General features: G+C 35.0%; 9 protein-coding genes across 11 annotated transcripts in view; 5 read left to right on the top strand and 4 right to left on the bottom strand.

Annotated features, from left to right (window-relative positions):
- The first annotated feature begins 206 nt into the window (after window positions 1-206).
- scf (Calumenin B scf) lies at window positions 207-2,665 on the top strand. The gene is made up of 4 exons (XM_018462594.1): window positions 207-723; window positions 1,164-1,734; window positions 2,080-2,195; window positions 2,324-2,665. Exons 1-4 carry the CDS (start codon window positions 601-603, stop codon window positions 2,510-2,512), a joined length of 999 nt encoding a protein of 332 aa, XP_018318096.1. The 5' UTR covers window positions 207-600; the 3' UTR covers window positions 2,513-2,665.
- A 441-nt stretch (window positions 2,666-3,106) lies between these two features.
- Window positions 3,107-4,624, top strand: LOC108732010 (uncharacterized). 2 transcript variants are annotated; one of them, XM_018462601.1, is made up of 5 exons: window positions 3,107-3,213; window positions 3,814-3,948; window positions 4,022-4,147; window positions 4,246-4,325; window positions 4,437-4,624. In XM_018462601.1, exons 1-5 carry the CDS (start codon window positions 3,162-3,164, stop codon window positions 4,590-4,592), a joined length of 549 nt encoding a protein of 182 aa, XP_018318103.1. In that variant the 5' UTR covers window positions 3,107-3,161; the 3' UTR covers window positions 4,593-4,624. The 2 variants fall into 2 exon arrangements, with proteins under 2 accessions (XP_018318103.1, XP_018318101.1); XM_018462599.1 differs by lacking the exon at window positions 3,107-3,213 and having other exon boundaries at window positions 3,241-3,948.
- A 330-nt stretch (window positions 4,625-4,954) lies between these two features.
- Window positions 4,955-7,076, bottom strand: LOC108732009 (toll-interacting protein B). Its single transcript, XM_018462598.1, has 6 exons — window positions 6,835-7,076; window positions 6,262-6,432; window positions 6,016-6,149; window positions 5,739-5,943; window positions 5,287-5,451; window positions 4,955-5,202 (listed from the first exon to the last, which is right to left on the bottom strand). The coding sequence occupies exons 1-6, from the start codon at window positions 6,874-6,876 to the stop codon at window positions 5,092-5,094; spliced, it is 828 nt and encodes a 275-aa protein (XP_018318100.1). The 5' UTR covers window positions 6,877-7,076; the 3' UTR covers window positions 4,955-5,091.
- Window positions 7,077-9,268: 2,192 nt separating this feature from the next.
- LOC108732008 (eukaryotic translation initiation factor 3 subunit G) lies at window positions 9,269-12,378 on the bottom strand. Its single transcript, XM_018462597.1, has 3 exons — window positions 12,189-12,378; window positions 10,492-10,944; window positions 9,269-10,183 (listed from the first exon to the last, which is right to left on the bottom strand). Exons 2-3 carry the CDS (start codon window positions 10,940-10,942, stop codon window positions 9,771-9,773), a joined length of 864 nt encoding a protein of 287 aa, XP_018318099.1. The 5' UTR covers window positions 10,943-10,944; window positions 12,189-12,378; the 3' UTR covers window positions 9,269-9,770.
- Window positions 12,379-13,410: 1,032 nt separating this feature from the next.
- On the top strand, window positions 13,411-17,244 carry LOC108732090 (factor VIII intron 22 protein). Its single transcript, XM_018462726.1, has 8 exons — window positions 13,411-13,853; window positions 13,930-13,976; window positions 14,252-14,454; window positions 14,531-14,732; window positions 14,843-14,945; window positions 15,280-15,398; window positions 15,485-16,307; window positions 17,126-17,244. Exons 1-7 carry the CDS (start codon window positions 13,768-13,770, stop codon window positions 15,652-15,654), a joined length of 930 nt encoding a protein of 309 aa, XP_018318228.1. The 5' UTR covers window positions 13,411-13,767; the 3' UTR covers window positions 15,655-16,307; window positions 17,126-17,244.
- LOC108732091 (UDP-glucose 4-epimerase) lies at window positions 16,458-19,402 on the top strand. Its single transcript, XM_018462727.1, is given in 8 exon segments — window positions 16,458-16,507; window positions 16,509-16,543; window positions 17,597-17,850; window positions 17,992-18,105; window positions 18,172-18,348; window positions 18,589-18,769; window positions 18,866-19,147; window positions 19,233-19,402. Coding segments are annotated over 8 exon segments (1,152 nt in total). The 5' UTR covers window positions 16,458-16,493; the 3' UTR covers window positions 19,328-19,402.
- Window positions 18,910-21,564, bottom strand: Mettl4 (Methyltransferase like 4). 2 transcript variants are annotated; one of them, XM_018462724.1, is made up of 7 exons: window positions 21,495-21,564; window positions 20,825-20,975; window positions 20,344-20,708; window positions 19,960-20,134; window positions 19,719-19,893; window positions 19,431-19,636; window positions 18,910-18,985 (listed from the first exon to the last, which is right to left on the bottom strand). In XM_018462724.1, exons 1-6 carry the CDS (start codon window positions 21,512-21,514, stop codon window positions 19,434-19,436), a joined length of 1,089 nt encoding a protein of 362 aa, XP_018318226.1. In that variant the 5' UTR covers window positions 21,515-21,564; the 3' UTR covers window positions 18,910-18,985; window positions 19,431-19,433. The 2 variants fall into 2 exon arrangements, with proteins under 2 accessions (XP_018318226.1, XP_018318225.1); XM_018462723.1 differs by lacking the exon at window positions 21,495-21,564 and having other exon boundaries at window positions 20,825-21,173.
- Window positions 21,565-22,476: 912 nt separating this feature from the next.
- On the top strand, window positions 22,477-24,329 carry Prx6a (Peroxiredoxin 6a). The gene is made up of 5 exons (XM_018462523.1): window positions 22,477-22,682; window positions 22,978-23,134; window positions 23,639-23,859; window positions 23,936-24,008; window positions 24,145-24,329. The coding sequence occupies exons 1-5, from the start codon at window positions 22,597-22,599 to the stop codon at window positions 24,277-24,279; spliced, it is 672 nt and encodes a 223-aa protein (XP_018318025.1). The 5' UTR covers window positions 22,477-22,596; the 3' UTR covers window positions 24,280-24,329.
- A 172-nt stretch (window positions 24,330-24,501) lies between these two features.
- Window positions 24,502-26,895, bottom strand: part of kis (chromodomain helicase DNA binding protein kismet) — a 28,364-nt gene continuing 25,970 nt past the window's right edge. The window contains 1 exon segment of the mRNA XM_018462610.1: window positions 24,502-26,895. This exon segment is cut by the window's right edge and continues 534 nt beyond it. Within this exon segment, the coding sequence (XP_018318112.1) occupies window positions 25,432-26,895 (1,464 nt within the window). The 3' untranslated portion in view covers window positions 24,502-25,431.

Here is a 26,895-nt window from a genome sequence, read left to right as displayed (position 1 = left end):
AGTCTGTAGAATATTTCGCGATTGTATTTATTCACTTCATTGACGATTCAATTGGCAGAGTTGTTAATTTATTTAACTGTACAATTTGTTCTTATATTCTCTTCTTTCTCACGACAAAAAATGCTAATTCTATCCATCTGCATCGCGAGACCGAGAAGTCTAAAATAAGAAGCGCGAGAGCGCTTTATTTAAAGGAATTCCGTAATAGAGCTTATCACCGCCGCGGTCCACGTGGAGGCTGTAGATTCGTTTAAATTTGTTTTCTCGGGGAGGGAGCATCGGCCGCTGAACGTCTGGCGTACGTTTTTCGTCCGTACGATCAGCATGCAGGGGCGCGTCTCGTCGGTGTCGGTAGCGTCGTCGCGGCGCGTCCTCCCATAAACGAGCGCGGAAGGTGGGGGTGTGTGTTGCTTTACGATCTCTCTTGCTGATGTGGAAGTCACGCGAGCTGTGGCGAGAGAGATCTCATTTCAACTCGTCTGTCGTTTCTTCATTCCGACGTAAGAAAGACGTCTCGTAAATTCACCGAGTCTTTCGGTCAACGATCTCTCCCCCTTTTCTCTCTCCGTTGCATCTTTTCTTTTTTTTTCCTTCGTCCCGATGCACGATCTCCGTAGAATGCGAGCGCTCATGTTCCTTCAAATCCTAATCGGTTTCTCCATCCTGGCGACGGCGATCCCGAAGCAGGTGATCCCGGACGGCGAGCATCGCATTTTAAACAAGGTTAGAGAAATTGTGAATTGTCTCTGATAATTGTTCTCGTATTCTATAAGTGATCAAACAAAAGTCAGTCCTGACATTTAAAACATTTTTTTTGTATGATAGAAAAGTGAAGTTCCATTGGTAGGTAATGTGACATTTGCATTGCTTTTTTTGCAAAACATCACCGGATGATGCCTCTTCAACTTGTCCCTTCAGGACGTTGTATTATAAAGGTGTAGCACATAGATATTTTAAAACACACACACAACACAGATACTAAATTATTTTTCTAATTTTCTTCACAAAATTGAATAAAGTCTTAATTGCATTCCATCTTTCTTTTTTAATTCACAAAAATATATTATCTTTATTTAAAATTTCTTCTTGTATTACTTTTATTATAGTTGTAAGGAATAAAAAAAGAAATGATTCAAAAACTTACAAAGTGCATTATATTCTAGGATGCAGGGAGTAATGATCACTATGTTCATTCCCAACACAATCCGGCCTATGATCATGAAGCTTTCCTTGGAGAAGAAGCCAAAACGTTTGATCAGCTGACTCCTGAGGAAAGTACAAGGCGATTGGGGATAATTGTTGATAAAATAGACAAGGATAGCGATGGCTATGTGACGCAAGAGGAACTTAAAGATTGGATAATGTATACGCAGCAACGTTACATCAAGGATGACGTGGAGCGTCAGTGGGGATCCCACAATCCGATGGGAAAGGAGAAATTGTCTTGGACGGAATACAAAGATATGGTTTATGGCGATATGGAGGAACAAGAGGCGGAAAAGCGGGAGAGCGACAAAGCGGACGAGTCGTTCTCGTATGTTCAAATGTACAAAAGGGACCGCAGGAGATGGATCACTGCAGATATGGATGGTGATGATGCTCTGACCAAAGAAGAATTCACTGCCTTCCTTCATGCAGAAGATGCTGAGCACATGAAGGACGTGATAGTGTTGGAAACGATGGAGGATATTGATAAGGATCAAGATGGAAAGATATCCCTTGCGGAATATATTGGTAAGGGGGAATTATCATTGCTCCGATGAAAATTTTTCCTACAATTTTTTATATCAATTAGAACATTTTTCAGAAATACTGAAAAAGTCTATATCTTTTTTTAGTTTTCAATATATGTAAATTTTGTAATATTCCAAGATTTCTCATTCTACAATTTCTAATACTTTAAACTTTTTTAGATTTATAAGATTTCATCAGAAATTATAGAATAAGAAAGATACGTAGACTTTTAACAATTTTCACTAGTAATCGGCTATTCGAGCTAGGTATCTTTTGCTAATAATACAAACAAAATCAATAACTATAATCAAACGTATAATTATTGAATTTTTAATTTATCTGCAGGTGATATGTACAGAGGCGAGGAAGGTGAAGAGGAACCAGAATGGGTAAAGAACGAAAAAGAACAATTCTCCTTGTATAGAGACAAAAATGGGGATGGATTCTTGAATGCTGACGAGGTAATTAATCATTCTTTACATCATATAGTTGTTGAATAAAAATGTATACTGAAAATATTGAAGATTACATTTTTGAATTAATCCAATAAAACTGATTTTGATAAAGTCCGAATTCCAATCCAAAACAGGTAAAAACGTGGATTATTCCTGCGGAATTTGATCATGCTGAGGCGGAGTCAAGGCACTTGATCTACGAAGCGGACACAGATGCGGATCACAAGCTGACGAAAAGCGAGATTTTAGAGAAATACGACATCTTTGTCGGATCACAGGCAACGGACTTCGGCGAGGCATTAGCCAGACACGATGAATTTTAATGAGACGTAATCTCATAAGAAAGAAATCACTAACGAACAAATTACTGATAATACTTAAATCTACTTAAGATATAGTTTATCTAAGAAGAAGAATACCTATTTACTGTAATAAATAGATGTTTTTATATATTGTGGTATTTACATAATTGCTATCGTAGAGAGATACATGAAATATGTTATATCTGCCAAAAATTGTAAATCTCGATTAGCTGTTGTTATAATAAATTTTTTATATTGTATTAACTCTTCATTGTTTTCTCCGAATACTTTGAGAAGCATTAATTCTTCTTAGTCTCGTCAATATAGTACATAATTAGACAAGAGTCAATTCTGATTAAATCCATTCGAAGCGAAATGTACAGAATATTAACAGCCAAAACAGAAGAAACTTACAAAGCGCAAATAATTCACAAAAAGCAAAGTTTAACAAAACATTTTTTAAATCAATACGATTAATTATTTTCTTTTATCATTCATTTTTACGTCCCTTATGCTATCATACTGTACATTAATAACGATTGTCATATCTAGGACACTGACATGGCATTGTATGATTAGGATCGATTTTATCAGATAAGTCTCCAATGTCCCAGCAATGTGAGTAATATCTGCGATATCGTTGCATGAGTTAACTCTTAAATATGTAAAAATGAAAGAGGTATATTTGGTTGTGCTTTTAACGATTTGCACATACATATTAGGTAAGTATATTTATTTCTCTTTACAACATTATACGCCTCGATAATGTCTTATAAATGTCGCACGCTAAGAATACCAAATAACAGCGCGTAGTTTTTCAGGCCATTAATGTTAGCAATATACTTTCATTTAAGTTGGAGTAACTGATCAAAAATATTTAAATCGCCACTAGTTTTTGTTCAATATTCAGCCGGTATAAGAATAGATCGCAAAAAACACTTATTCGCGTACATACTATACATGCACATGTAGACCATTAAAACAATTTGCATTGTATAAGTGTGTGTGTGTGTGTGTGTGTGTGTGTATATATATATAATTACGTACACATAGACATGTAAATTATATGTATAAAAATACGGGGGATAGATTTGACTTAGTCTGTATCACATTATGAATGAGAGAGAGATGATTCTTCGAGCTAGAATACATATATGAAGAAATCATAAGGCTTAATATATATATATATATAAAGAAATGATGCAAAGCTACTTGATAGTCTCTGATTTAATTTACATACGGTTGGTTTCATTCGATGCTTCACAGTTTATCAGCTGCTTTTAATATACATCTTCTTAGAGTTATCTTATTTTTGTATATAGCGACAGATATCAAAGGACCACATTGCTTTCATTTCACATGGCCAGGCCCTTCCCATGCAGAAGTCAACAAGTTAGACTGTGAGGAACATAATGAAAAAAATCCATTTACTCCTTGTATAGAGCCATTGTTTTTTCGTAAGTGTATAATGTTCGTAATCATTTTCAGTAATAACTTTAACTATTAAACGATATTTGATCATATTTTCAGATGATACAAAACCAAATGTAACTAAACTATGGGAGAATATAAATAAAAATAATAATACAAAATACATACAACGAATGCAACCTGGTTACGTTTGCGTAAGCTATACATTTATGTACAATGGCGCAGGTAAATTATATACTTCGTAATGACAAAATAGAATTGACTCAGATTTTATGGTCGGAACGTTTATGTAAATATAAATATAAACGTAAATTTATTTGCAGTTATGAACATCAGTTATTTCCATGGAAAAGTTACAGAAGACCAGGTTACACCGATCATATCAAACTGTTACCTCAAACACGTATGTATAATAAACGCTTCGTAATTAACTTCGTTTTTCTTTACGATTCAGTATGAGCATTTGATGACAAAGTACGATACTATAATCATACTTTTTTAAATATACTTTTAGACTGAAGGATATACTATCGAAGTATGTGCCTGTAAATCTAAACATGGCGATTTTATGCCCTGCAACTCAACAATAAGAAATAGATATTCAACACTAATTATTTTTGCAGTTATAGCCGTTTCGCTGTTTATGTATAAAATTTTCGATATTCCCTGACATTTCCGGCTTACTTTATTTCTTTGATATGAATGAAATTGTACAAATTATATTATTATATTTAATATTTATTACAATTTATGTGCAACATTATCAATCAAGCGTATATCTTTTTACAATTTTGTAGAACGCGCATGTATATTTAAATTATATACAGAGACAAATAAATCATGTATCACATAATATATAATGTAATTGAAAAAATAAATATTCATGTATATGGAATTACGAGGAGAAAGATAAACTCTGAAATAACAATAACATATATAACAAAATTGACTAAGAATAATTCAATTAAAATATAATACGTTTCTTCAGAAGAGAAATATTTCATCGTTTCACATATTCAAAGAATACTTGGGCCTTAATATATATTATTACGTATGGAAGTATTACAAATTAGATTTTTCGTACATCATCTTACATTTCAAAGAAATATTATAACAAAGGATACGATAAAGTTATGTATGGCATTTCTAACTGTGTAAAAAATTAGGACTTATTCGCACATTTGAAGCAACGAATTAATTGTAACGTCTTTCTTGCCGTGATTGGCATCATATACCGATTTGATAACTTCCCTGTCAACATTCGGAAACATTTCTGCGATCTGTAAAGTATAGGCGTTACAATTATATGTATATAAAAAGACAACGAACGAAGTTAAAGTATAGACGAAACATATACTAAGTACCTGTTTCAACTCGACCTCAGCATTTGGCAAAGAACTTGGTGCAACTGTTGGTGTAACAATAGGCGGAGGTGCTGCATAAACATTGACCGGGGCACCATACGGCATGCCGAACATGGTTGCAGAAGGAACCATCATTACCGAAGAACCCATGTATGGATGATTGGTCTATTACAAATATGTTCACATGAAACAAAAAGATGAAACTTAAAATACTCGAAAACAATATTAAAAGTTGTGCTCAATTGCATTTTAAATTTTAGTGGCTCTATTTACTTCATAATCGTTTGCTTGATATTATAAATATTGTATAACTTAGTGATAAATGACACACACACACGCACACGCACACGCACACGCACACGCACACGCACACACACACACACACACACACACACACACACACACACACACACACACAACATACTAAAAAATAGTATAATCATTATTTTTACCGTGTAACTAAAAACTAAATTGATCATGCCCTCCTGATTATCTCCCTGCTTCCCACTGAGCATGTACCAATCTTCGTGTGTTTCTCCCTTCTGAATGACCTGTGGTGGAATCTCTATATGGCCCCACGCAATCAGTTCATCCATCACGAAGGAACATTCATCGTAGATTTCTATATATATCTGGTTAACTCCAGGTGGAAGATTACTGTAATAAAATAAATGTTGTAATGTATATAACACATCTACATATGTATATAAACAAAGTATGCTTTCTCACCAATGGATTACTTTGTTCCAATGTGGATTTTTTCCTCCATTTGAGTCTGTATGTGTCTCAAAGACCGAATGTCCCACTCGTATCCTCGCATAAGGATCCATCCTTGTCATTCCATAATTTTTCACTAATTTGGCCTGGAAAAAGCAGTTTTTTACAGTGCGAGATGGTACAAATTGTTAAGTTGTTGGCTCAATTTATATAAACAATACTGGAAATGTCAATTGTATAAGAATACCTGAGAATTACCTGAGAAATTGTTATGCTAAGTCTACCAATTCGTGGATCATGAGCCACTGACATATTCCGCATCTGTTGATGCAGGGCTAGAGCAGCTTGCTGATCTGCTGCCTCCTGCTGCAACTGTGCATTACGTTCTTCTATTCTCAAGAAACTGTCTGGCAGTGGTCCCACAAAAGCCTAAATATATTAGATTAGGATTCAGTAATTAGTTTTTACATTTTTTGCATTTAGAATCTTTCTTTTCTCTTTTCAACGTCTGAATATATATCTAGTTTTAAATGCAAACATTTTTGGAAATTTCAAGCAATATGAATATACCTATTGTTATACATTTTAAATGAAATTCATACAAGAGAAAGGTTTCTGCTAGGCTGACTCATAACAAAAATTACTAATGTAAATTAGATGCTGAAGCATCAACATATCGAAATATATTCTGCATTTACTGCGTAGAAAAATGAAATGCATATTCATTTTGTTTGCCCAGATATTCAAGAATGTAAGCAGTATTGTGAAATACTCGTAAGGCTTCCTCAATTATCTCCGTCTAACGAGTGACACAGCCTGTGGCATACATACCCGTTTTTTCCACTCTTCATGTTGAGGCCCATCCGTGTCCATGGTGGAAGAAATTTAAAAAAAAAAGGATACTATTCCCTAGAGGAAAGGATATCTCGATTGCGATCGACGTTCCGCATGCAGTTAAAATGCTCCCAAAGTCTGTGCTTTGAAACTTGTCAAATACGTCAAATCACGCAAACATGCATTGCACCGACTGTTCGCGATTTGCGACTGTTTACCGATCGACTGCTGATGCGCACGGAACGAGACCGAGCGAGGTGCGATTGGTCATTGCTCGCGAGCGTCACAATTTTTATCTGAAAAATTCTTGCATCGTTTATCTTTCTTCTTTTTCTCTCGAACGTGAAGAGAAAAGGAGGAAAGATAAACTGTGCAAGAGGTCTGTTCTTTTTAGCTAAAGTTCTTGCACGGTTTATGTTTCTTCCTTTTCTCTCTACGTTGGAGAAGAAAAAGAGAAAAGATAAACCGTGCAACAAGTTCAGTTAAAAAGAACAGTCCTATGAAGTTCAATAGAAAAGAACAGACCAACGCTACTATACCACCTGCGCTATATAGTAAATCAGCCAATCAAATTCTTTTTCAGAATGTGGCGCAAAATATGTAATATATAAATAAATTAGTATATATTTTAACAGACACAATTCTCCCTATCCTATCTAGTTAGGTCTCCTTAGTCTTACTTCATGTTAAATCGTAGTCTATGCTAGTGATTTACACTTAATGGTCTGCAGTCCATTTGACGCTACAAACGCTTCGAAACGTTTGAGCGACCAATCAGAACAAAAAATTTTACGAATTGACTAATCAAAGAATGCTTCGGGTGCGTTCCGTTTCTTGCATGATGCGCATAGAAGCAATGGCTGCGTTCAGCAGACTCAACAGTTTTGCAACCGTTTTATGATTGTCTGCTGAGATAGGACCATTCTTCTAGATCTAAAAATATGATCCAATTAGCGCGAAGGAAACTTCCAACAGTTGCAAAACAAACGTTCTGCTGAACGCACCCAATGTCACTCTACACTTGTAATGGCTTGCTTTTCAGCAAGGATACAATGGCTGCGTTCAGCAGACTCAACAGTTTTGCAACCGTTTTATGATTGTCTGCTGAGATAGGACCATTCTTCTAGATCTAAAAGTATGATCCAATTAGCGCAAGGAAACTTCCAACAGTTGCAAAACAAACGTTCTGCTGAACGCAACCAATGGGCGAGTTCAAGACGGCAAAGCGGTTAGGCGTGCTTATCGAGCGATTGAATATGATTGGTTGGATCTATAAGTAACAACCAATTATGTTCATTTGCTTGGCGAGCAGGTTAGCCGCTTTGTCAACTTGAACGCGCCCAATGTCAATCACTCATTTGAATGAAGTTTCAAGTCTAATATAATTATCTTTGTTTCACCCCGATAGTTTAATGATTATTTTTCCAAAATTTCTTGCAAGTCCGTGATTAAAAGAATAAGAATTAAGGAAATCGATACATCATATAAGAATTTACAATATATTTCAATATTTTTCAATTGATAAGATTTTCAGAACAAAATATATTTTAATTATTGATATAATTATTTTTCACACAAGTAAATAAAATAGCTTCGAAGTAATAGACGAAATACATTGCAATGTCAAAAGCGAAGATCTGACATTTTAATAAAATTATAAGGAATAATAAGCTGGCCATCTCTATATTTTGTTATATATTTTTTATATATAGTACATATATTTAATAATATACATATATTTATTATATATAGCGAATATATGTATGTTATACATTTACATATTTATATACTTATACATTTACGTGCATAAATGTTAAAATATAAAATAAAGGTAGGATTTGCAGTCTGTATTCATATGCTATATTTAATACTAAAGGAAATTTTTCATTTTTTTAAATTAGAAATTATTAAATACGATATTATAACAATATTATATTATATTACAATGATATAAATAAATGCATAGGATAAGATGATACAATTTCGAACAAAATAAGATTTGAATATAATTTTCGAGTTTGGTAATGTGATTTCTTATAGCGGAGAAAATATTTTATAGCAGTTTCTTGGATTGCCTACAAAGATATAGAGCATGGACTGTGCCATTAGTATCTAAACAGTATATAAAATGTGGTCCATATCTCTTAAATCACTTCTAGCCTCAATTTAAAATTTTTTTGTCATGGATGTTTCATCAAAAGGTATCATTTGATACACAATTCAAAATCGCGGGACCAAAAACAGGCGAAAGAAATACTGATTTTGCTGTCACGCTTTGACAGAAAAATTTTACATTTATGCCGGTTTCCATCAATGTAGATTAACTTTAATCTCGATCCAATTTACTCTTCATTTTTTTCTAATCTTTAAGACAAGAAAAAGATGAAGAGTAAGTTGAACTAAGATTAAAATTAATCTATATTGGTGAAAAATGGGCATTAGAGTTAAATGAGATGAATACAGGTCGCTATTGTCTTTCAATTTCTCATATCATAGGAACATACATAGATATTTGCACAAATACAGTTCGTTTGTTATAAAGATCTCTTCCAGTGAATTAGTTCAATTAATTTCACTTTTCTATCCGTAACTGTCGTACATCTAGATAGCCAAATGCCTCTGAGATTGCCTATGAAATCGACATCAGATTACAGCAAACTGACGGCAACTTGTTGACATTGGTATATTTCCTCATCATCAGTCGTTGTCATGTTGCCATCACATTGCTAGTAACATTCCATACTAATATTTCTGACTACTTGCTTTCAAAATTCCATCAACTAAATACTTGTATAATCATTCATGTTGCTCAGTACGATAGATACTTAATACGATGACGGTAAACAAACAACTATTCAACATTCATGCAGTGCATTAGTTTGCTCGATATGATTAATCACGCTTGATTGGTTATCTGGGCGCTTTGCATCACTTTAATTATTCTGAGCCTGTGGCTTTGACCATTCCACGCTCAGGATTAGATGATCGTAACCGTAACCATCCAGAGTGGCGATTGCTCTCGCTGCATCGGTTCTGTGCTTGAAATGTACATACGCAAAACCCTTACAGAGATTGGAAAGTTTCTCTTTGGCGAGAAACTGCTTTACTACGGAACCGAATGGTTTCACAAGCTCATCCAGATCTGCATCAGTGGTGCTTTGTGAAAGATTGGAAATACGTATGGCGGTCGTATCGTCGCGTCTCTGCATCTGCATCGAGTCGCCGCGTTTGTTGCCGCCGTCGCGCATACCAGGTGGTACGTACTTGCCACCCTGTGGCTTAAGTTCAGCCATTGCACCAGGTACTCCAGTATTAACGAGAGGTTTCTTGTCGTCTGGTACTTTTCCTAAAATATAGAATTTTAGCAATTATAATTTTACAAAAATAATGTATATTTGATATATTTATTTATACAACTGAAATTTAAATTATTTATATAATTAACAAATAAATGAAATTTTTATTTATATTTTAATAATCTCATAGATTGATCGTCAGTATTAATAATAATGCTAATAAGCATCTTAAAAACCCATAAGTAATTCACTGTGAAAAATATTACTTCAGCCAGAGTTTAAACTAATATTTTTCATGTAAGATATAATTGAATTTTATTTCGTATTTGTATCAATTGACTTCTGACAATAAACCTACCACCAGCAAGAACAGTGTCTTTGTATGGACACTTGGACGTCCAGTGATCGCCATTACAGTTACGGCACTTGACGACTCCCTTGTCACCCATGCTTTTCAATTTGTCCAGCGAATCTTCCTCCACTTTGTTCTCTTCCTCTTTGCTGGATATAAATTGCATAAAGACATCCTCACCACCGACCGTGGTAGCTGGATCAGGTCCCGGCCTGTCGTCAGCAGAATCGCCGAACTTTGTCCAATTTTTACGTGCCGCAATTGTTTTCGACACTATACGTCGTTCTATCTTATAAGAACGGACAACCTTGACTTTTTTATTATCTTGATTGTACTTGTACTCGGTGAAAATTTTGAAACCATTCTCATAGACTTCTGAAGGCGGAGGTAATGCTCCTCCCTCTTCTTCAACTTCATCAGCCCAGCTAGACTTGACTTCATTTTGTGCAACTGGCATTTCTGCAAGTTGTATAACAATATTATGGAACATTTAAATATGTACAAATACTAGTTTAAAGTATATGAAAGTATATAAACAATATGTATAAACATTAAGTTTCATAACATTCAAACAATTATTTTTATTCATAAAAATACTACACTTAAATATATTTTATTCTGTTTATTTATTTGGAGAATTATGAAGTTTAAAATCCCTACTTTAAATATTTATAATTTCTAATTGTACTTGTCTAATTCAGAATAGAATTCTTATAATTTTATGTAATATAAAAAATTTGAAAAATTAAAATACACATAACTATAAAATATACAAAATATAAATTTTATATATATGTGAATGTGTAATGTATATTTTGTAGTTATATGTATTTTAATTTTTCAAAATAAAATCAAGTACAACATATGAAATTATAAATAGAATTGTCAAATCTGATAGTGAGTTATAAATTGTTTTAAAAAGTAGAATAGATCTCAAGAATAAATATTCAAGTTTGAAATCAACCTTTTAATTTTGAAAGATCAATTCTTTTTTGTACAGACACGGGAAAAAATGTTATATAAATAGACATATTTTATATATAATTATATATAATTGTATATGAAAAATATGTTAATTTTTTATATAATTTTATATAATTATATATCTAACATTTTTTCCCAGGGAATCGAACATCCTTATTCTTCGCAAGTCTATTAAAATTACAATTTAATAGATCGATTAAAAAACTCAAAACAAAATTCTCTGAATTTAACAATTTAGAAAATTCGTACAATTAATAAGAGTATTTTTATTATTAAACTATTAATATTTATATGACAAAACAATTGCAATCAAAGCTGTTCATGTTATAAAACATCTGTTTTCTGTAATCTAAAATATATATACTTTTGAATCTTAAAAAGTGAGATAGATATATGTTTGACATTTGACAAGAAAAAAAATTTTAGTACAGTATACAAATAGTATAGAAATAAAAGAAACCTAAAATGTAAATCTAACCTATGCTACATTTCATTGGCGATTAAAGATTCCGAAAAATTGTACATTCATTTTATTTATTTGCCACCAATTTTCCCTGAACGAGTCCGTATAAAATCATCAAAAAGAGTTAAAACAAAAGAAACACACGTTGCTATAATTAACACAACCAATTGCATACAAACTCGATGTGTTTGAAAAATACAAAGATAAAGAGAATGCCGTGTTAAAAGAAGCAAAACTCGTTTGTTGGACGTCTTACCGTAGAAATTCGACAGCTGGCAGTAGACAGACGATCAGATCGGAGCACAGATCACAATGAAACGTACTTTGCAACAATTTACAAGACTAGATATACACGTGGAAATCTGGAAAATCAAAATCAATCAAAATGAAGGAATCCGCCATGAAATGTGTTCCAGTTCCACTTGACACTCTCGAAGCTCATGGAATCATTTCATCCTTATTGTTTATCAAATGTTAAACAAGGACAAATAATGCTCGCGAGTGTCCACGTTTTTGTAGTTCTTTTCCGTACTGTTACATATTAGACAAAGACGAATAATCAACTTTAATTGTTTATCCTTGTCTAACTCACGTAATAATACGGAAAAGAACCACAAAAACATGGACGTTACCCTACGAGGTTTGGTACCCGAAAAAGGTCGGGATGTTCACTCTCAGGTTTCTCTTTGGTTCTAACACCGACGAGATATTATTAAAGACCGACATCCTTATGGGAGTTCGCGTCCTTGTTAATATTGAAGTGATTATGGCTCGTTTTCATAATATATGGTTACCTAAGTGTTTTCACAATATATGGTTACCTAAAGATTAAAGATTACCAACAGATTCATCAATGAAATTCATTCATGAATTTCTTGGTTACCTTTAATCTTTAGGTAACCATATATTGTGAAATCGGGCCTAAGAGTAAAAAAAAACTGATAATATTGTACTAATTTTATGATTTATTAGTTTAGTAGACGTGTTTATCGATGTACGTGCATTTAAAACTCAATAATACTCGATTTTTCTTTAAAATTGTGATTTCAGTATTATCGTCAAAGTTCGATTATCAACAGAGATAATAACTGCAGAGAAAAAAATTGTAATTTTTCGGCAATATATAGGATATTATAGCTTTACAAATATGCATATTTATTTATAGAACATTTATGTAGTAAAATATCATGAATTTAATAATGTATTAGTCAAATGTTTATGTTAATAATAGCAAATTTATATCAATTGTCGATAATGTCAGCGTTCTTCGATTACCTCCGGGCCCTTGGGGCCCTTTTTATACCGCCGAAAATTTGCCCAGGGTTGACGGTCTTTAATAGTATCTCGTCGGTGGTTCTAAGCATGGAATTCTTTTTTTTCCTTCTCCAATTATTCCATCGTCACGTCCTAAACCCATCTTGTTACTTCGTACGTTTGTGACTAAATACCTAATTACAAGTATCGTCGATAATGCAGTGTTCTGTACTCCGTTACGTTTGTTTACGTCGATTAAGTTCATGTCATTTTTCTTGTCATCGTCGTGATAGAGTTGCAAAAAATAGAATTTCGTTCGTATAAACGGTGAACAATAGCTCTGCTCGACTTGCTTACACTTTTTTACACTTTTTATACTTAAAATGAGATAGATATATATTTGGCGCTGAAAAGAAAGAAAGCGAAGATGCTGAATGTAAAGAGTGTAAGCAAGTCGAACAGACCAAATGTTTCGACGGGCTCATGACATGATACGCGTGTCAAATCGCTATGAATAAAACGTCAAATGTGCAGATACGTACGTACTTTCGGCTGACGTAATTTTTAGTTTAAATTAAAAAATGGCCCATGTCAATCAAGGCCAAGGAATCGGGGAGGCTGTGGACTTTTTGACGAAGTTTCATAATATTTCGAATAAACTGAAAAAGTAAATCCTTAAAACACTTTTTGCAATTGAAAGTTCTATCAATCACGGTTTTCTGTCTAACGTTATGATCTTTTAGACGATTTCTGAGGAAGCCGAACGTTGCAGAGGCATGCGATCAATTTAGTAAGTGTTAAATTTAATATAGCAATTAAATAAAAAATTATAAACATGCCTCTCTTAGAAGTCTGACTGACCAATTTTATTTTGACGTTTTTTTTTATTTTAATATTAGAATATATGATTATTTACTTGTTTTTTTTTCTACTTTTCATTTTATGGAATTGATAAGTTAGTTTGACTTTTGAAAGGTTCATACAATTATATGTAATCTATAAAATAATTTAATTCTTGACTATTAAGAAAAGAAAAATATTAAATAAAATGCTTGATTTTTTTAGGTGCCTTAGCTACTGAATGTGAACAGAAGGAATTGTGGCAATATGCAGGCTTGTGTTGGTTGGCAGCTGCTAGATGCCAAGGTACATTGGAAAATACCTCCTCGGAAATAAATCTTTTAGTAAAAGCGGGAAGGCAATTCCTTACAGCCGAGAAAAAAGATAACGATATAGGATGTCCCTCCATAGGCCAAGAGAACATACAGGTTTCTTGTGCAACATGAATTTGCAATAAAAAGGAAATAAAAGGAAAGGACTAAATATAATTCACATACGTTTCAGGCAGCTGTGAGTTGCTTTGGTCATTCTATGGCTAGATGCAGCAATCAACCAGGATTCAATACAATTTCTGCTGGTTTATCAGTAGAATTAGCATTAGCGTTGGGTCCAGGTCCTGCTGGTATCCAACAGTTACGTAAAGCAATTGATATCTTTCCTACATCAAAAGCTATCAATACCTTAGTGTCTTTTCATATAAGACAGGGTCAGTATTTGATCCATTTTTATCTGTAATCTTATAAATAATTTCATGAATAATTAATATTTTATGATGATTCAACACAAATAGTATTTTATATAATTTTATTCTCACAGGAGATTATGTAGCTGCGCTACAGATACTCAATGAATTTGTAGAATTTGTAGAAGCTTGTGTTGTGGCTGGTGCTAGAGGAAACTATAATGCTATCCTACATAGGTATTATTTTATCATGAAGATATTGTAATAATATATAAATTGGGTGCTCATTTTTCATGTAGTGTTTAAGGCGAATCCTGATTTATTTTAAAATGTCAATTGCATATCAGCTGTGGAAAAAATTAATATTTTAAAAAAATCTACAGAGATGAGCGAATTAAACAAAGACAATCAGTTGTCAATTTATAAATAGAAAATTCTAAAAAAAGCGTGCTTTATTCTGTGATTAGTTTTATAATTATAATCGTTCGTAACATTTATTACTGTGTATTAAATTACAATATTATATTATACTTAATAAGTTAAAAATACGTATAATAAAATTAATAACTAGGTGCGAAGTGACGCGAGTACTTCTACTGCTCATTCTTCAGCCGTCACCCCAGAGATTGACACCATCGCTTGCCCAGGTTCTCGAAAAGTATGCTTGGGCGGAAGAAAATGTAAACAATGGTACATATCAGGCTTCCAATTGTATAGAAATATTTTGATTTTTCCGTCACCATTCAAAGTTATTAGATCAATTGTTTTTTTTACAGGTCTTAATATGAGCGAGGATGAATTATTATTGCTACAATCCTTGGTATTAGCGTGTCAGTCTCATGATCATCAAGCAGTGTTGGAACTCGAGAGCGAATTATATCCTTACTTTGATACAGAGCAAAAGGAACTGTTGCATAAATTGATACAAGTAGTATCGACGCAGTAAATATACAATAATGCTACGAATTATGCGCAAAATATTTTTCTCCTGATTATCATTTTTCGCAACTTTATGTCGCGTCGTGTGGTTCACGAAATTCAGGGCACATTCCTCGAGGGACGAGTAAGGAATGCCCTTCGGCCAGTTGTTTTTCTCTCATTTCGCGCGATTACGTTATTAGTCGCCTCGAAACAAGTTCCTATGTCTAACGGCTAAACTGTTTCTCAATCGAGGTGCCAAAGATAAGCAACATATTTTTATTAATTCAGTAACGATTGTATTGTAAGCGGTGAATGCAATCGATGAAAGACAGTAGCGAGTTTGTCCCGCTTCTTGTGATCCCAATTGTGGTAGCAAGAGTGCGACATGAGATGTGAAAGGAGGAGGAGGAACTCTTTAGATGAGGATCGTAGAACGGGCGGCTGGAGTAGAACAAGACAAGGCTTGCAGGAAGGGCATAGTGTGCGTGCCGATATGGCATTGTGAAGGAGGGGATGTCTCGCGCGTCCCACGATATACTACCTTCGCTCTTCTGCAGTTACTATTCAAGGCAGAGTCGTAGTTAGTGTCAGTTATCGCGCGAAAGTGCCTCGCAGTCCTTCGGATCGAAATTGATTGCGTCCTTCATTGAATTATCTAGCACTTAGTCTTAATCTGAGGTAACGATCTCTTCATTCCTTTATACGATATTAAATCGTGTAACAAAAGCGAATTACATATATCGTAATTAAAAATTCTCTGAGGTGATAAAGAATTCCAAGACCATTAGCTAAGTTGGCTTCATTCTAATTTTAAACTAGAAAAACAGGAAATCTCTTCGAGCGAGAACAATCTCTCGTAATCTAATGAGAAAAATCGGCTCAAGGACGCCGATTAATTTCTCTGAAAGGCCAAGGTTCGTAGAGACTCTTAAGTATTCAACTCGCGTTGCAAATACACGTTCTAATCGGTGATTAATGAGGCATGAGTAAATTAAGATAGTCTTGGCTTATTTACGATCAATTTCCCTTAAAAAACTCTACCTATAAATTCATTTAAATAGTAGGTCTTACAATCTATAAAGAAATGCTTTTTACACAAATATCTGTTTGGGAATAGGTATTAGAAATACACTTCTATAGACCGAATAAGTGTCGAGTAACAGTGCGATTTCGAATACCGTTAAGTATGACTTCACGCGAGTTAGGCTGCGAGCTTAATGAATTGGAAAAATTCTTGAACACATCACGAATGTATTCATAAATGAATTTATATACTCGTGATCATGTACATTTTATATATAATCATGTTTCGATTTTAGATATATAATTGTTCGAAATGTTTAAAGCTTAAATATTTAAAAATTCTTAACTTCTAAATTAAATTTTAATTTTAAATTAATTTATATTAATTTTTTTTATTATTACATCAATTTTATATAAACATTTTTTTATACTTACCTTATATGTGCGTTCCTTCTTTTTTAACTTCGTCGAAGTGCGAGTATACCGCATTCCCGCTGCAGTGATTTACCACGTGTTTCGACAACCTTGAACTCTGTTTGCTCACTTGAACGAAGGTGAATGCCCTAAGCACCTGCACTCTTCAGCTTGCAAACGTACGTCCCTACGAATAAAAGTTTGATCCGCATGCATCTAGAGTTTAAATTGAATTTGTCTCAACAGATTCGGATTAATAAACGAGTAAGCAAGCACAGATATTGCGACTCAATAATTAGTTGTACAAATGTTCTTATAATAAAAAGATCTTCCAGAATTACAAGAACAAAATTTCGGTTCTTAGAAAAAAAGAGAGATGCATTGTTTTTTACAATTTGCGACACAAACCTTTAAACTACATTCGTTATATTTTACAAACGATAATATTGTTTTAATTAAAAATATCTATATTTTTTCGTATAATGTTTGAAGGAGTCTCGACGAATGTAAATTAAAAATTGAATTCCTAGTCGGGAAGATGACGGAAACCTGGAGGACCATTTTCGTAACCGGAGGTGCTGGTTACATTGGCAGTCACTGCATCGTCGAGCTCCTAGAGTGCGGCTACGACGTGGTGGCTATAGACAATTTCGCAAACAGCGTAACAGAAACCGACGGCGAGTCCGCAGCGCTCAAAAGAGTCGAGCAAATAACAGGGAAGAAAGTTACGTTTTATAACTGCGATTTACTCGACAGAGAGAAGCTCGAGACCGTCTTTAATCAGGTATTACGTTCACTAATTATATTTCATATTGTACATTCCATCTATGATGACTGCTCCGTTGTAATTATATGACTTAAAGTTAAAAGAGTTAGAGAGCCGTTTATTTTTCTGGACACATGAAAAATAATTTGTCACTTTCAGCACAAAATAGATTGCGTGATACATTTCGCAGCTATCAAAGCTGTTGGCGAGTCGATGCAAGTACCTCTCCATTATTATCGGAATAACATAATAGGAGCTATTAATCTGCTTGAGGTAAGAAGATTACCCGCGTGCGCTCCTCACTTTTACAAAATGAAGTCATTCCTTTTTCTTTTGCAGGTGATGAAAGCAGCCGGCTGCTTTCAACTTGTATTCAGTAGCTCTTGTACGGTTTATGGTGAACCTACAGAATTGCCCATCACGGAAGAACATGAAACCGGTAATATCACCAATGTCTACGGGCGAACAAAATATTTCATTGAAGAAATGCTGAAGGATGTATCCAGAGCTGAAAAGGTTTGAAGATATAGGAAATCTCGAATTTATATGAAATTACTTCAATTTCATAAGATTAACAATTGCAATTTTACATAAACTAATGTAGTACTCGTTTTTACTCATATATAAATTTATTCTAGATTATATAAGAATAAATTTTTTACTTTTAGTTTTCTCTTTTAGAAGTAATCATATTATTAACATTTTAATTAATGCATACTATTTAAATTTTTATTAAGGATTTCTCTCATTTAACAGAATTGGAACATTATATCTCTACGATATTTTAATCCGGTCGGTGCTCACCGGTCAGGATTGATTGGGGAAGATCCAACAAAGCCGTTCACAAATCTGATGCCGTATATCGCTCAAGTCGCTTTGAGGCACAAGCCGGAATTGGTCATATTCGGTGGTGATTATCCTACAAACGACGGCACAGGTAATAGAAACGATAATGTTAATATTAAATGATAAGTTTACATCGAATGCTTTATTTAGATCACTGGTTCTATACTCACGATTTATACTTTTCCAGGTGTCCGTGATTACATTCACGTTATGGATTTAGCAGCTGGCCATGTGGCGGCATTAAATGCTTTGCATAAACAGCATCTTAGGCTAAAGATTTATAACTTAGGCACCGGCAATGGCGTGACTGTGTTGGAATTAATAAAAACGTTTGAGAAAGTTACTGGTACTACCGTGCCATATGTTATAAAAGAAAGAAGAGAGGGCGACATCGTATCCATGTACGCTAATACAGATTTGGCAAAAAAAGAATTAAGCTGGACAGCAAAGTACAACGTTGAGCAAATGTGTAAGTAATATTAATATATTTCGGCTTGAACGCGAGTCTGAATAATTTCAAATAATCATGTTTAACGATAAAATATTGAATACAGGTCAGGACTTCTGGACGTGGCAAACGATGAATCCACATGGTTATCGAACTTCATTAAAAAATGGAATTACTGAATACCTGAACAATACATCGTAACAACAAATTGTATCGAGAAAATTTTTCAAATAATTTATAATAAAGGATCGATACGCATTGTATCATAATTTACGTATTTATAATGTCTATAGATTTATCTTACATTTTATGATTCTTCTTTATTCTCATTTCCGCTTTTTGTCTTGTTGACATTACTTTCATCTTTCTTACATTCATCCAGAATTTCATAGAGCGACAAATGTTGAAACTTTAAAATTTCTAGACCCCAACTTGTCCATCCAGGCAATAAGTATCTTGCAAAAATTTCTAGACATTTTGGCTCGTCCGACAGATATTCCTTTATGATTTCTAAGGACGTGAACAAATCTTTTATCGTAATATATCAAATATTTTGTGGAATCTATCTCACATTTAAATTTTATATTCGCACCTGTGAGTGGTGGTTTGTGTGAATGTACCGCACTAGGTACACTGATCATCAATCTGCTATCAGGGATATTTACTTTGTGATCTTTTTCCAATGCAGACCCTAATATCAGTAATTCATAAGGTTGCTTTCCAGGTGCTGAGTTAAAATTACATATTGTGTCACCTGCTTGTGTCACCTATAGTAACAGTAATTATTTAATACTTATTGCATTGATTTCCGACTTTATTAAGATATTACTTACCTTGAGCCAATACCACTTAGCTCTATAAGTAATACCCCAAGACGGAAACATTTCGTTAAAAATACTATTCAAATGGTTGGACGAATTAGTGCACCATACAGCTACAATACCGTTTGAATGTAATAGTTTTCTTATTGGTATCTTGACCAATTCCTCATTGTACATCATTTTGTAACTGTAAAGATATACAATCATGTCTCCTCAAATGTCTTACGTAACATAGGAACATGTTAAAATAAGACTATTTATATACATTTGATTCATTTTTGGAGACAAAACTATTTTTATTTAAATTTAGAACATATTAAATTTATAAATCAATATTTTCACTAAGCACACATATTGAGATTTCATTTATTTATGTAAAGAATCATGTTAGATTACCTGGCCTCTGCGCATTTCATCTTTTTCCTTCTGATTGACTTGTTCCACCAGGGTGGATCTAGCAATATGAAATCATATTGGTTGCTCAGTTCCATTTTCTTTTCTATATCTCTTACATCATAGCAATAAAATGTACATTTTTTGGGGAATACATATTTTTTATTATGAGCCACAGATACAATAGCGTCATTAGTATCATTGGATCCATAGAGGTTCTCATTTTTAAGAGAGTAAGTATCCTGGTAAAATTTCATGGATGCCAAACGTGCTACCTCATTGTTATCAAGAAAGTTATTCTGGCAAAAAAGTCCTTTGTCTCTTGCAGCAGACATCATTGCAATAAACGCTTGTTTAACACGATCGACCTGTTGTACGAGAATAATTTTGAGATACTACAGGAAATAAAATGTAATTCTTATTCATTAGTATTTTAAAGGTCATATTTTAAAACATGAATCGAATGTTAAATTTCTGAACCTACTTCCTCCAAGTCTTTCTGTGGCAATTGCTGGGAGCGCTTCCTCTTTTTTCTACTGTGCATTATAGCACTATTCTGGGACTCCTGGACGGTCTGAACTATTTGATTTGGCCTCAAATATTGAGAATTGATCTCGAATATCATTTTGTTGAAGCTTAAAGCGCAAGATCCATTTTCGTTTTGAACTTTCTTGTATATATCATTGAGATATTGCAAGTGAGATATAATCCAGCCTTCTTTACTGATATGAAGAAGACTCATATTTGGCTTCAGAGATCACACCCACACGCATACAATACTTTTATCACAGATTCTTATGATATGCTTGACATTCAATCTACTATTACATCAATCTGTTTAATGATGTATGTAAATCATCAATCCAGTTAGAAATAAAATATGTGATAATAAATACACATGTATACACATATGTTTAATGTTGTAAATATGAATATATGCATATTGCACTTATCATTTTCATGTATGTACGAGCAGATACATTGCATATGCGCCAAATGCGTCAGGTTGATTCAAAAAGCCTATCCCTGCTTTCCATTTGATGACACAAATCGACACGAGCGTCGTTCTATCCTCCTTGACGTTCAGAGAGTGACAAAGATAGAACGACACTTGTGTCGACTGTGTCTCCTAAAAGGAAAGCAGCCTGTATTACCTGTAATGCGCAATTTGCATGCAAATTCAATTCTTTGACATTACTGGTCGCTATAACAACCGCCATTTGCCGGCATCACTCGCTCCTTATCACACTTTTCTAGCGATAAAAATTTCGCGCATGCGTGATGGCGCGAATCTGCTCAAACTTTCACCCACACATGGACGTTCCGACAGGCTCGTATCTAGAATCGGAAGGCAGGGGTGCAATTCGGGGCGCGATATAAACACATTTTATGCTCCTTTCATCCAATGTAGATTAGCTTTAATCCCGGTTCAACTTATTTTTCATCTTTCTTCATTTACAAAAATGATAAAAAAATAAAGAGTAACTTAAACCGAGATTAAATTTAATATACATTGGTAGAAATTGACGTATTATAGCGACTTAGGTCGATATTCACAGTCAGATCTTATATTCAAGATCATCTTAAATACAGTCTTAAGAAGTCACGAACCAATCAGAGGATCGTATCAGCGTCTTAAGGCATTACTTGAGGCAGTCTTAAAATAAGAACGGACTATGAATACCGCCCTTAAAGCAATTAAATTAATAGACGACTAATTTAATTAGCAGGATTGCATTCTGCAAAATTTTTATTGTGTTAAAATTATGTAAAATTTTATTATCGTTGATCTAATTTTTCACGTATTAAACAACGAAAGATTAATTATTCTGCCTGGATGAACAAAATATCGTCTGATAAATTAATCGCTAATTAAGTTAATTGAAATTTGGTCGAAGTCTCGGATGCTATTCTTTTTTTATGGATACTTTTCCCACCTGAGTGCCATTTAGGTATCATTTTATTCTTGTTGTTCACCGAACATTCATTAAACAAGAACAAAATGATAATAACGATATCTGAGGAGTATCCTCGAGTAGGAATCTCTGAATACGCCCAACAATGGGTGCCATTTATTTCGCGAACCTAAATACGTTACTGAAAGTCTCCTCCGCCTCTCTGTTTCCTGATTTGTTACAGTTCGATACAGACGGAGACAGATATAGTTGACGACAGTTGACGAACGCGCGCTTCTCAACGAAGTATTAGTGACATACTTTAATTGTTTTATCGTGAAATTACACATTCCACGACACTATGGTTTTATTAGGCGAAGTGTTTCCAGACTTCACAGTGGACACCCAGATGGGCTCGATCAGATTTCACGAATGGCTGGGCGATTCGTAAGATGTTCTGTAATATTTGTAACCTAGACAGACTCCGTCGTCATGTGATTCTGTAGAAGAAAAGATTAATTATTAGCGATATACGCTACGTACCGAAATATTCGTAGATACGGTCTAAATTTTTAATGAATATTTAGAATATATACATATATATATAATCTTATTTTATATTTGTTTGCAATAAATTTATGATGTATGCATGATTATTAAATTACACAATTTTCAGTTCAGTTTATTCATAATTTAGTTTGTATAAATTTTATACTATAAAATATTTGTCTGAAATACACAGGTGGGGTATCTTATTTTCGCATCCAAATGACTTCACGCCGGTCTGCACAACCGAGTTGGCACGGGTTGTAAAACTAATGCCTGAATTCAGGAGATTGGGTGTGAAAGTGATAGCATTGTCCTGTAATTCAGTTGACTCCCATCGAAAATGGATAGAGGTTTGCTCACAATGAATTCAGTCACTTGCATTACACTAGATTAGTATGTACTAAAAGCTGCTAGATATGAAATTGATTAAGTTAAATATAAGAGAACATACAAATATCTTAAACGATTAAATACCCAACAATGATATTGTCACGTTGTTTAGTAGAATATATATGTATTATTTCATTAGCGCATAGTTGATTATACTGTGGCACATTTAAATGCTTTATATAAAGCAGCCTTTAAAGCTAATCCAGTGTAGTCAATATAAATTTTTTTAGATAAATGCATTTGATCTAGGATGTTTTCCAGGAAGAAATAGATGACGCAGCATAAGACAGTGAATCATTACATCCCTGTTGTTTGCCAGTGTAAAAGATGAAGTGATGATCACTGTATTACACTACGTCTCTTGCTGGAAAACAACAATAATTTCACTTTGATAAAATTTATTAGATTTAATAAGTTTCTATCATAGATTCATATCAGTATTATTAAATAAAATGTTATTCTAGGATATAAAGAGTTACGGTGAGGTAACGGGCGAAGAATTTCCATATCCGATAATAGAAGATCAAGCCAGAAAGCTTGCCACATTATTGGGAATGTTGGATCCCGCCGAGGTCGATAGTCAGACTGGATTACCCATGTCGGCACGAGCCGTGTTTATAATTGACCCAGCCAAGAAGATGCGATTGTCAATTTTATACCCAGCCACTACCGGTCGTAATTTCGAGTGAGAAACGTCACATTTCGTCAAATATCATTTATTGCTTGTAAAGATCACTAAAATTTCGTACTTTGAATTGCAGCGAAATAATAAGGGTAATTGAATCCCTTCAGCTCACGCAAAAGTACAAAGTAGCGACTCCTGTAGATTGGAAGGTAGGTTCAGGTTTGAGAAAATAAAATTTCACTTAGATTTTCAAGTGATAATTTTCCGCTGTTTATAATTAAATATCGAGCAAAACATGTTGATGATTTAACACGTTAATTTTTACATGTATTTTATACATTTTAGAAAGGAGACGACGTAATGATTGATCCGAGCGTATCAGACAGTGAAGCCAAATCTTCCTACAACAATATAAAAACTGTGATGTTACCTTCTGGCAAAACGTATATGCGTATTGTGCCACAACCTCTAGATGCATAAAAAAATTTCGATGTACAGAAAGATTCTAATAAAATTCAAGCTGCACAAATCATCACATAACGATTTTGTTTGCATAAAATATATATTATTTTATAAAATCAATTGTTCAACGTTTTTCTTTATCATTTTTTACTATTTAAATAAAGACACCTATTCCGTGTCTTTATTTAAATAATTTCCTCTATCTATCCTAAAATTACTTAATAGATAATTTAAGCCTAACTTAATAATTTTTTTTTTCATGTAGATTGATATAAAATAAGAGATTCGAATCCTTGGTATTTGCAAACAACGAAAGAAGCTGTTTATTGTTTCACCTAATGTAATTAAAAGTACACTGCGTTATATACATTTTCTTTTTCAAGTACACGATTGCTTACTGTCTCTATAGGCGTAAATTGTATATATATTTACAGTTTTCCTTTTTTTTTTTATTAAGTTATTACTGTTTTTATTTTTCTCTACATTACGATTATATTCCGTCTTGCATTCCTTGCTTGTAAATTGCTTTATGCGCAATAGCGAATACACAATTTTATAATATATCTATATGTATATATATATTTTTATATAAAACAGTCCCTGGTCAAAACCAATAAGAGATAGTAGATAATAAATTTAACAAAACTATACTTTTATTATTGTATCATGATTACGCAATTAAAAATTAATTACTACACAAAGTATCGAGTGATAAAATACTATCGCAGCCTTCGTATTAGAGAGATTTCTCTCTCTTTTTTGTTTCAATTCAATAAACGTGCACTGTCACACACTGTCCACCTAACGGTACACGATCCATCTCCCGCGGATGGGGGGGGGGGGGAGTCCCATTTATTCACACATTTTTCGTCAACCAAGAACCGAACCGAAGGCTACGGTAGATTCTACCAATGTCTGTAGCCCCCTTTCGATACACTCGCGTTTCATTGCGATTAGAAACACCTTACACTTTCACGCTTATCAGTGTCGAACAGGGAATCATCTACATACAGATCTTCGTTGTGCGAGCAATGTCGAATCAGAGGGTTGAAAAAGAAACGGTGGATCGCCGGCGTCCACCGAATTTCTTTCGTCAGTTCGCCATAGGGCGTTTTCGGTATTTGTCGTTCATCGTTTCGCGGCAGCAGTCCGACGGGACCTCGCCGTGACTCACTCGCCGGCCACGTGGCTGTCTTGCTGCTGCTGCTGCTGCTGCTGCTGTTGTTCGGATTGCTGCATCTCGCCCTCCATTCGCGCCTGCCTTTCCGCAGCCGCCCGTGCCTGTCTACCGGCACTCGAACGAAGATTCTTACGCTCTGGTGGTGGTTCCACGCTCAGTCGTTTGCCGCTACGGGCCTTCTTTGGCGCCTTAGTGCCGCCCTTACCATCTTCCTCCGTTTCTGGAGCGGCGGGTTTCCCGCCGTCACTCTTCGCGCCAGTAGTCTGCGTCGGCGGCGATATCGCATTCGCAGACGTCGACGAGGATGCTGACGACGTCGTCGTCTCGTTCGCTTCCTTCTTGGCCGTGCTTGCTTCCAGGAGCGGAACATTGGATGCCTCCTCTTGTGAAGATCCAGGCTGTTGCATCACTTTCGTCGGAGTCGTCGGTGACGGTCTTGTCACCGGTTCAATTTCCATTGTCGGCACTTCGCTACTCAATGCGGACGATTTCGTACTTGTGTCCATTTCTGTGCGCATCTTCTTCGCAACGGGTTCAAGAATGACTTCAAGCGGCGGCGGTGCCGACGGCGTCAATCGTTGTTGTTGCTGTTGATCAGAATTCTGATTGCTATCCGTGCTGCTACGATTCCTACTGGGCGGTTTCTCGGCTCTAGGAGCGTCATCAATGTTCCGCGTGACCAGTTCGGCGCTGGTTCTACTCAGATGCTCCAGAGTCTCTTTCACATCTTGCTCTTTGTTTTTCCGTTCGGTCTTTTTCTCCGATAGATCCGCCGCTATCACATCGGCCTGTTCCGTTATTGCTGTTTCTCGCTTCTCGTGTTGCTGCTGCGATTGTTGTTGTTGCTGCTGCTCGACGCGGCGTCTCTCCTCGCTACTGTGCAACGCCGCCATATCCGTGTATTGTTGCAGAGTTACGGCTGGATCCACTGCATATCTAGAAGATTTCTTCTCAGGCTCCTTTCGCTTCGTTGTCGACGACGACGACGATGATGAAGATGTTGAAGATTCCGGTACGGTCTCACGTTGTCTAGAGGAGCTGCTAGATGACGTAGGCTTGCGTACCATTGAAGCGCTGGATGTCGGTGGATTCAACAGACCACATTGGGCAAGGCTTTCGTAGGCCGACGACACGCCGCCAGATTGCATAGAGAACGGATTCAGGCCGCTTAATGTTAACGGTGTGTAGAGGAGACTGGGATTCGTGAAGAGAAACGGGAATGGCGAGGGAGTCGGCAGACTCGCAGATGAAACAGCAGACAAAGTTGACGGACCACCACTAGCCGAAGATTTGCTGCTGGTCGACGGCTGATCTAATTTGCTGCTACGTGACTTGCTACCGCCACCACTACCACTTCCACCGCTGCCGCTAATGCTCGACGAAGCACCCGCGTTCTTACTGCCGCTGCTATTCGCCGAACTCACGATCGGATTATTCGCGTCCGCCGCGGCTGC

Source organism: Mycetomoellerius zeteki, unplaced genomic scaffold, assembly GCF_001594055.1.
Source record: "Mycetomoellerius zeteki isolate Tzet28-1 unplaced genomic scaffold, Tzet1.0 scaffold145, whole genome shotgun sequence".
In the NCBI taxonomy this organism is placed as follows: domain Eukaryota; kingdom Metazoa; phylum Arthropoda; class Insecta; order Hymenoptera; family Formicidae; genus Mycetomoellerius; species Mycetomoellerius zeteki.
The sequence above is the reverse complement of the archived record's forward strand: the minus strand, read 5'-3'. Positions and strand labels throughout refer to the sequence as shown.